Source organism: Rattus norvegicus, chromosome 14 (assembly GCF_021556685.1).
Source record: "Rattus norvegicus strain SHRSP/BbbUtx chromosome 14, alternate assembly SHRSP_T2T, whole genome shotgun sequence".
Taxonomy (NCBI): Eukaryota; Metazoa; Chordata; class Mammalia; order Rodentia; family Muridae; genus Rattus; species Rattus norvegicus.
In genome coordinates, this window is record NC_141547.1 from 20,059,989 (window position 1) to 20,070,318 (window position 10,330).

General features: G+C 39.1%; 1 protein-coding gene across 1 annotated transcript; it reads right to left on the reverse strand.

Moving 5' to 3' along the window:
- Nucleotides 1–219: 219 nt before the first annotated feature.
- On the reverse strand, nt 220–9,951 carry LOC134481833 (mucin-5AC-like). The gene is made up of 2 exons (XM_087584523.1): nt 9,833–9,951; nt 220–4,411 (listed from the first exon to the last, which is right to left on the reverse strand). The coding sequence occupies exons 1-2, from the start codon at nt 9,884–9,886 to the stop codon at nt 2,828–2,830; spliced, it is 1,638 nt and encodes a 545-aa protein (XP_087440649.1). The 5' UTR covers nt 9,887–9,951; the 3' UTR covers nt 220–2,827.
- Between the last annotated feature and the right edge of the window lie 379 nt (nt 9,952–10,330).

Here is a 10,330-nt window from a genome sequence, read left to right on the forward strand (position 1 = left end):
ATGTATACTATGCTTGTTTCTATACTGTCAGTGGGGTTGAGACAAAATTGCAAGGGAAAGGCTTCAAGAGAAGTTTTAATGGTAGAAGGGGTCCTCTGACCTTTGACTTCCATTCTTGCCTTATAGGGTATACGTGTGTGTGCGTGTACATGCGCGTGTGCACATGTGCGCACATGCGCGCACACACACGCACACACACACAAATACTGTAAGAAAAAACATGTTTAAAAATGATTTATTGAACAAAAGCTGAAGAAATAAAAGTGAATACATTTAGAAAGTTAGAGAATGAAGGTAGCATGATTTCTAGAATGATGTCATAGTTCAGAGGACAGCAGTAAGTTCTCGATCAATATTGCCAATTATGAGGGTAGGCAGTTAAATATAGAGAAGTTTTAGGACATAAAAATGAACAGATTAGTTCTTTGTACTATAACCATAGCCAAGTGTTTCAGAATTGCTAGTTTCTATTTCTTCTCTTTCCAGTTCTTATCCATTCTGTTTTGTGTCACCCTGAGAGACCCTCCACCTTCCTGGCTGCTGTTAATTATATTAGAGTATATTATATGTTCTTACATTATATATTTAGAATGTTGCATGTCACTTCTACTTCACTATATTAATAGCTTTGCCCATTATGATTGCTGTCTTGAATCCCTTTATCCATATAGCACTAAAAACTACAAAACGTTAAATAAAACTTGCAAATATGAGTTACGGCAGTTTTTTGAAGTAATCTATTTCTGCTAGCTTAATCTTAATATATTTAATTTTTATCTTTTTAATGTTAGGCATTGAAACTTAAGCCTTATGCCTCTTGGGAAATGCTCTACTACTGAGTTACACCTGTAGTTCCAGCTTAGGTATTTTACATTTATGGATTCATAATGAATAGGTCTTCATTATATTTTATCTTGGTTCTACAAATTTTTCTAGATTGTATTTTCTTCTGCACAGATTTTCTTTATTAATAATGATATATCATCATTAATTTTGACATTGACTTTGGCCTAATCCTCAATAAAGTTGTCTAGAATAACTACTTATAATTCTTTATTGTGATTTACTCATGCTTGTGTTTGAGCTTATATATACAAGACTATTTCTCTGCCTGAAGAACCGCAGAAGACCCGGGGACCGGGACTTATATTTAGTAGTTTATTAGACAACATTGTCCATTCACTAGGAACCTTGTTGAAAAGTAGAGGGTGTGTGTGTGTGTGTGTGTGTGTGTGTGTGTGTGTGTGTACGTATGTGTGCCCACATTTTAGGGATGTGTGCACATGTACATGTGTTTGTAGATATTAAACATTATAGTTGACGTTAGATGTCATCTTCATTGATTGCTTTCTACCATGTATATTGAGGTGGGGGTCTGGCAACTGAGTTCAGAGCTTGCCAATTTAGCTAGCCAGCATGCTACAGGGATCCCTCACTTTGCCTCCTTGGTGTTGGGATTATTGGTCACCCATCACATCTGCCTAACTTGTATATGAGTGCTGGAGATCTGAATTTTAGTCCTGATGTTTGTGAGATAAATGTTTTTCTTGCTGATCCATTCTTTAGTCTTCAAAGTATAGTTTCTGAAATGTAGATTGAACTTAGTGATCACTTTTTTAAGACAAAAACCAAGTGATTATGGTTCAACAATCTTTTCAACCATCTCTGAGATCACCTTCCTTAAATTCTGATAGCTGGTGAAAGTATTAAAACCTGTGTATTCTAGCCTTGTTTTGCTACCACATATTCTGCAGTGTCTCTCTCTCTCTCTCTCTCTCTCTCTCTCTCTCTCTCTCTCTCTCTCCTCTCCCCCCCACTCTCTCTCTCTCATACACACACACACACACACACACACACACACACACACACACACCCTACACCTCTACATCTTTGTGTGTAAACTCAGAATAATGAATCTTTGTCAAAAGTAAAGTAAAATGTAAATAGTAACTAGAAGTGATTCAAGGTGTTTGAGGACAAATAGAGCATACTGAATTTCTTTGTGTATTTCCTTGGCATGAGATAATTTGCACTCACTGAGATGTCTGAAAAGATTGTTTGCATTGATTTTACCATGATGCAGGGCTAATGCCACTTACAATTTTTTGTCTGTAGTTGTAGGAATGGTGTCCTGTGCTATTAGTAGCAGAGGTAGCTTAAGCTGAGGCTGTGTTTTTGGTGACTAAAGTCTGTTCCATTGGAGCCACGGTTTCATCAGCTGAACAATCATTCTTTTAATGGAGTAACTGAAATTGTGGTGGGGTGATGGGCACATGGCTCTGGCAGTAATTGTGACATCTGAAACTGAAGATGTAGAGGTTGTGGTGGCTGCTATGGGGATTATGGTTGTTAATGAAGTAACCCCAGATGTCGTGGCCAGTGGTTCCACAGATGTGATATTAGCTATAGTTGTGGTGCCTATTTCTAAGGTTGTAGAATCAGGTGGAGAAGTTGGGTCATCAGTGGTGGAGCTGTGATATCTCTTCAGAAGTTCTATTTTTCTCTGGTTCATGGGGAGGCCTCCTGCTGTTGTAGTTCCAGAAACCTGGGTGGAATTTTTACCCAAATTTCCATGTTTAGGGGTCAGGAAGGGAGCCACAGACATGAAAGTGGAGGTACCCACATGGGTCGTATAGGCAGCAGCATTTGTGTTTCTGGGGTAAGTTATAGCCACACTGGTGGTTGTATCTGTTCTAGATATTGGGACAATAGCTCTTGGAAGTATTGTGGTTAAGGATCCAGTAGCTGTGGTGATAACTGTAGACACAGAGTTTGTCTTTGAGATCATGGAATCCGTTTGTAACAGCACTGAGTGATATCATATAAGCTACACGGTTGTGCCAATTGTTGATTTAGTGGTTCCCACATGCACTTGGGTTGTAGTTTCATTGTTTGTTTTCACTGCTGTTTGAGTGACAGCTGTAGTCACTAATGTGCTAGTCACATTTTTTACAGTTGTCACAGTGATAGGTACACTTCTAGTAGAACGTGCTACAGGTGTGGTGCCTTGTAATGCATTCCTGGTAGAACCAACAGGAACAAAGGCAGAAGTTGTGGGTATTTTTGTAGTGGCAGGAGCAAGAGGTATGGCCATACTGGTTGATGACAGTGTGCTACCACGGGTGGTGGCCTCAATGCCCAGAGTAGTGAAACTTGTTTTTGTTTTGTCTCCAGTAAGCACAGAGGTGGTGTTTGTAGTGGTAATGGGAGGTGTGGTAGTTATGTTTGTTGAAGTTGTAGAGGCAGCTTTAGTGGTAGAAGCATCCATGGCTGGGGTGGTGGTCTTATCTTCGGTGTTTACTTCAGTTTCTGAGCCCTCTGAGGTAGAACCAGATATAGTGGTAGAGGCAGAGGCTGAATGAGTTGTGGACCTAACCACTGTGTCCCTGGAAGTTGTAGGACTAGGGGAAGTACCTGGGTGTGTGGATTCTTCTGAAGGATTTGTGGATGTAGCCTCTATTGCTGAGTTAATGGTTGATGGTACTAAAGTAGTAGTGCCAATCACCAGAGCTGAAGTTGATCTCTCAGTGGAAGAGGCTCTCGCACTGGTACTAGAAATAGTTGGGTTAGGTGAAGCCAACAATTTCTGAGTAAGTATTGGTTGTCCCCTCATAGATGCATTGAATATTTCCTCTGCTAAGGAAAGTAGTCTCTTTGCTTCTTCAAAGGTTTTAAGTGTGTTCTCCTCATTGAGTTTGGGGTGTTTGGTCTTGGATTTGCCTAACCTGTTTATTAGAGATGAGGTTTGCCTTTTCAGAAGTGACACTTTGGAATTAATCTTCCTAAGCTCTTTCTTTACAGCCTTTTTAGCGGCTCTCTGCTGTTTCCTTTGCTGTTGCCTTTCCTTTCTGGACTTACGGGACTGTTGTGTTAAGGATGAGGTTTGCCTTCTCTTAGGTGATAATTTAGTTTTTTTGAGATTTCTTTTAGTAGCCAAATTTTCCTTTATCTTTTGTCTTTTCTTTTGTAACTTAGATGGTTGTTCTCTGCATGGCTTAGACTGGGTCCTTTTCAAGGTTTCTGAAGATCTCATTCTAGGTTTAGATATTCGAGTAGCTGATCTAATCATAGGTTGGTTTACCTGTCTGTTAACTGGCCTGGACCGGTCAGATCTTCTCTTTCTAATTAATTTCCTAAGGTTTGAAGATAACTTGTCAGCTCCTTTTTTAATCTCTGAACTAACTTTAGAAAATAAAGTCTTTACATTCTGAGCATTGAAGGGTGATGAAGAAGCCCTTCGGGAGAATCTGTTGGTAAGTGAGGCAGAATCATGAGACAAGGATGCACGTTGTTTGTCAAGCTGTGTAGATGAAAATTGGCTTCGTGATGTCTTGGAAGTTGACTTTTGGATGGGTTGACTGTTGAATGCCTTTTCTATTGTCTGCTTCCATGATTTCTGACTGTCACTGAACTGCAGGCAAAGAGAAGATATTATCAAATGAGATAATGAATAAATGTTGTCATTTCATTCTCCTTTCAGGAATTGGACTACTCTTTCATTTTAGGAGGAGGTATGGCCTTTTTAAAACTACAGAATAGCCTGAAACATGGTATTGCATATAGAGCCACTCCTCATAAAGTTCAATTAGCAGCTACCAGTATCTCAGAAAATCTTTATGAAAACTTCCAAAACAAGTCTGACACTTTCAAGTGGTTCTAGAAATGAATGAAGTGTTAAAATAATGGTCTCAGTTTGACAGCACCACATGTATCCTTCCCCATGTTGCCACAGCACTAAACAGATTTCCCTGGGATACTAGTTTCTACATGGTGAAAAAGAACTGGAAGTAATCTCCTACTTCACCATTATTCCTTGACACTTCTTATGAAGCTCCAGCCTCACCTTATAGAGAACATTTGGAGAAATGGAATTGCTAGACACCTTCAGTTAGGTAGAACCAGAAGCAAGGTAAAAATCATAGCAGCCAGCACTGTGAGGAGTAGGCAAAGCACTGACGGAGTGTGTATTGTTGATGTGGATAGAATAATGTCAAGGACCTTGATACTTTTTATTCATGGACTTGGCAAAACCTGGTCCAGAAACTATTAGCCACAGCTTGCTCCTTACAAATGTTTACAGCTTAAGACTATTCTTCTATAGTCTATCACAGACTCCATCTAACCCTTCCTTTTAGTGCTGTTCATAATTAACTTGCTGAGTTTCTGGGTTGTGCCTTCTGTGAGAATGGGCATAGCTCACCCAATCCCAGTTTTTCTGTAGGTTTTGTTTTGTTGTTGTTGTTGTTTCTGCAGTGTTTGCCATTTCTTCATTCCCATATTATTTCAATCAGGTTTCCAGGACCAATCCATGCAGGTCACAGCATGGGACACTGTTAGTCCAACGTTTCTCTCCAGCTTAGTGTCTGAGTAGATGCCACTCAACTGCATACCCTGCCTGCAGTACCTGCCAAGCTAAGCTGGCTGCTTTCAGAAAACGTGATGGGATTTCGATGGGATTTGAGTTCATAGACAACTAGTCTCTAGAATCAATCTTTAAAGCTCCCCTCTTGCCTTCAAGACAGACTGTACAGACTGTTTTTATAAATTTTACAGAAAGGAAGAAATCTGTTTAACCAAGAAAGTTAAAATGCATAAAATCTCTTCATATCTCTGCCCTAATAATACAGATGTCTGTATTCAGACACTAGAAAGAAGCCTGAACACTCCTGCTTGGAAAGCAGATAGGATAACTCTAAATCTTCACTTCTCATTCCGGTCCTTCAAATCCAACTCCCAAGTCTCATCCCAGCTCTACAGCAGATCACCTGCTGCAGCCTCCTCTTCCTCTCAGCCCCTGCCTCCCGTCAATCACACAGATCTTACTTTCCAAACTTCCCTCCCCCTACTCATTGTTTTATCTCAGCTTCCAAGTTCAGCAGGCATTCCCTGCAGCCCCACTCTAGCCAGGAAAAGAAGTAGTCAAATGGCACCTCTTTACCCCTTCTTTCTCTCTTCCAAATTCAATCCCCCAATCTTATCCCCAGCTCTGTAGAAGATCATCTGCTGTGGCCTCCCCTTCCTCGATGCCCTTCTCTCTAGTGGATCACATAGATTTCCTCCAACCTTCCTTCCTACTTATCCTATTATTCCAGACTCCAACTTCAGCAAACATTTCCTAGGAAGCCTCAAGTTAAACCTGACAGAGAAGCAAGTAGGTTAGTGAAGCAGATAAGTTGAATAATAAAAAGGGCTGTTGGAAGTGTCTCCATTCTTGACCTCAGATTATACTACAGAGCTATAGTAATAAAAACAGCATGGCCTTGGCACAAAAGCAGATATATTGACCAATGGAATCAAATCAAAGACCTAGACATAAATCCACATACTATTGACACCCTTTATTTTTGATAAAGAAGCCAGAAACACACACTGGGAAAGAGATATTATCTATAACAAATGGTGCTGGTCAAACTGGATGGCTGTATGTACAAGAATATGAATAGATCCATACTTATCACCATTCATAATGTTCACAACTCTAAATTGATTAAAGATCTCAACACAAAAACAGATAAACTGAACCTTACAGAAAAGAATGTAAGGAATAGCCTTGAATTCATTGGCACAGGAAAATACATCCTGAACACAGTGTGGTTAGTGCTGGCACTAAAAGCAACATTTACTAATGGGACCTCATGAAACTGAAAAGCTTTTGTACAGCAAAGGAAACTATCATTAGGACAAAGCAGCAACCTACAGAAAGGGACAGATTTTTGCTAACTACACATTTGATAGAGGTTATTATCCAAAACATATACAGAACTAAAAAGCAAAAAACAAAAATTAAGAAAACTAGATATCAAGAAAACTCAATTAAAAACTGGGGTACAGATCTAAACACAGAATTCTCAAAAGAGGAAACTCAAATGGCTGAGAAACACTTAAGAAATTTTGATATCCTTAGCCTTCAGAGAAATGCAAATCAAACTACTTTGAGCTTTCATCCTATAAGAGTATCTAAGATCAATAAAACAAATGACAGTTCATGCTGATGAGGATGTGGAATAAATGGACCAGTCCTCCACTGCTGGTGGAACAGCAAACTTTTACAGCCGCTATGGAAATCAGTGTTCCCCAGGAGTTCCTCAGCAATGAGTTCCTCAGGAAGATGGGAATTGATCTACTTCAACATCAAGCTATACTACTGTTGGGCATATACCTGAAGGTTGCTTCATCCTCCCACTGACACCATGTTCTTTGCTGCTCTATTCATAATAGCCAGAATTTGAAAACAACTTAGATGTCCCTCAACAGGAGAACCTGTAAAGAACTGTAGTATATTTATTTACATACCGAGATATTACTTAGCTCTTAAAAAAATGAAATCAGTAAATTTGAAAGTAATCGAATGGAGCTAGACAAAATCATTCTGAGGAAGGTATCCCAGCCCCAGGAAGTCAAATATGGTATTAGGCAACTCAGACTGTTGCCAAGGGTGTAGGTTGCTCTTCACGAACTGACGTGAAACCTCACCTACGTTACATATTGAAAGTGGGGAAGCTGAGCTTCTGTCTAACTTCATAATGCTGTGTTCTCTCATCTTTGTTACAGAAAGGTATGCCAGCAAGACGGAAACATAAACGCCAGCCTAGCTACACAAATCATTTGATTTATAATAGTGTCCTGCCTGTAAGATATGTGAACAAGATGGCATGAAGCTTGTGAGGAGAGTGATTAACCAATAATTAATTTGAATTCAGGCTCACTCCATGAGGTGGAGCCCACCCCCAAGGCTGCTTATATGACTGAGAACCTGAGACTAGAGAGCCCAGGGACCAAGGGAAAACCTGAACAACTCTGTTCTTCTAAAAACCACAGCAATCAAATGACTCCTAATGTCTTCTGCTCTACTCATAGATTGGTGCTTTGCTTAGCCATCATCAGAGAAGCTTCCTCATGGAAGATGGGGAATTGATGGGGACAAATACAGAGATCCACACTCAGACATTGTACAGAGAGAGTCAAAGACCTCCTAACACTCAGCCTTAAACAAGATGTCTCTATGAAATCCCTCTCCTCAGGGCTCAGAGAATCCCGCAGAAAGGACACCAAAGAAACAAGGCCTATTACACAGAATAAGTTTGACATACAAGAATTCATAGAGACTGAGGTAGCATGCATAGGGCCTACATGGATCAGCATCAGGTTGGCTCCTAGAGCTGAGAGGAGAAGTAGACACATGCCATTATCTCTAACCCATAGATTATCTCTAGTTGAAAACTACTTGCAAATGAAATTTTAGTTTTCTCTAAGGGATCTTTATTGGGTAAACAACCTACTCTTAGGGGTAGAGTGCATGCCTAGGAGTAGGTGGCTCATAATGAAAGAACTCAATGTCATTTTTTACAGTTCCCTGTCTCATAATGTCAAGGTTTTACTTTTTAAATATCTTAAATCTAATTTTAATTTAATTTTGTTTCATTTATGCATCAATGGTTTTTGTGTTTTCACCTTACAGGTCCTTTGTATGTATATATTACGGCTTCCAGTTTAGTGTTTTTATGAGCTTTCTGAGTGTGTGAATGTGTAGGTTTCTGCATTTATATTTGTTTTTTGTGCTTTTTTTCCTAGGCTCTTTTCCTTCTGTTTGCTTTGTACTATTCTGATGTGTTATTATCCCTTAGATGTCTGTTTTCTAACAAGAAATAGAGAGGGGTTAGATTAGGATGAGAGCCAAGGTGGGGAGGAACTGGAGGAGAAGGAAGGGAAACCTTAATCAGGATATAGTATATAAGAAAAATTACTTTCAATAGAAGGAAAAAAAATCCAAGACCTAAACATCCAAGTTCTACTGTCAAAAGCAGCTTTCTCTGGGGGTTATTGACTGCTGTGGAAAAAATTTTGTAATAAATTATAGTTGAGTAAAATTGACAATATGTAAAGACCAACTGTAATTCTAAAAATGTTTCCAAAGGGGAGCATAAGGAACAAAGGAATATTTTCCAATTAAATCGGAACAGAAAGCCCTCTACCAACCCTGTGAAAGAACAGCAGTAAACAGAAAGGCATAAAATCGAAAGCACAGTTTCACTCAGAGCATCAAGATCAAAATCTACTTTTACAAGTCATGTTTCAGATGAGTTGAAAGTGAGAGCTTATAATCATCATGATTTCTCTTTATCTAGGGTCAATTGAAGACATTGGTTGAAGGGGCTATTCCCCTTGTCTTAAATCACCTTTGTCTTAAATGGGAAAATACTTTGTAGCTTTTTATCCTAAGGATGCAGATAGCAGAAACAGATGGTGCAATTCAGAAGAGAACTTGCTTCACCTGGAGATGCTGGCCCAGCAGGGGCACTAAGGAGCAGGACGTGGCTACTGAGGAGCATGGTGTGGACATTAAGGAGACTTCACATTTCCTTTGTAAATTTAATTCCATATCTTCTATGTTTATTCAGAGTATTTTCTCTCATTCCTTCTCCTCACACAACAGTCTGCTTTTCCATACTCTAACTTCTTTTTTCTCCTTCTATCTCTCCCTTTATTTAGCTCTCCCCTTCCAAAGTCCAGTTGATTATTTATTTATTTGTTTGTTTATTTATTCATTCAGACATTCTGTGACAGGGTCACACTTGATGCCTAGGCTATTCTTGAACTTGCGGTCCTCCTGCTACCTGGGATTCATCTGCTGCAGGTGAGCGCTACCACATGTTTTCAAATAGACTAATGCCCATGAACGTTGGAAGAAAAATTGTTCTTGTTCCTTTTTATCTTGTGTTAATCTATCCTGGCTTCTAACAATGCCATCATCTTACTTTTAACCCAACCCTAATTTTACATAGCCTTTAATTTTAGGCAGTTGTTATGGTTTTTCAAGAGACTGGGAACTTACCTGGAAGCAAATGGCGAAGGCCAAAATGAGTCCTGGTAGAATCAAAGTCTTCATCCTGTCTTTTTAACACCTTAGGGGCAAAAATCAGAAAAATGTATGCCAGGTTCTTGACAAGGCTATGATGACTTTAAAGTCCCTCCCAGTGATTTCAAAAGGGGGACAGTTTAAGAACAAGTACTTTTTTTCTCCTTGAGTTGGATTATAAATAGTTGTGAAATTTAAGCACATGTTTCTCTTATTGAAATAATTTTATCATACAATATATTTTCATTATGTTTTTTTCTTTCTCAATTCTTCCCAGATTTCCTCACCATTGTATGCACAACCTTATGTTCTTTTTCTCTCTCCAAAAATCAACCACCAACAAAATTCCACAATCAAATGACAAGAAACTGTAAATACACACAAAAACCCCACAGAAACATAAAAAAAAAAGGAGAAACCAAATATATGAGAGAAAAAAGAACGATAACACAAACAAAAGCAAAAGCAAAAAGG

Coding starts and splice junctions, on each gene's coding strand:
- LOC134481833 (XM_087584523.1), bottom strand. CDS start 9,886: ATGAAGACTTTGATTCTACCAGGACTCATTTTGGCCTTCGCCATTTGC. Junction 4,412..9,832: donor CCTTCGCCATTTGCTTCCAG/GTAAGTTCCCAG, acceptor CTTTGCCTGCAG/TTCAGTGACAGTCAGAAATC.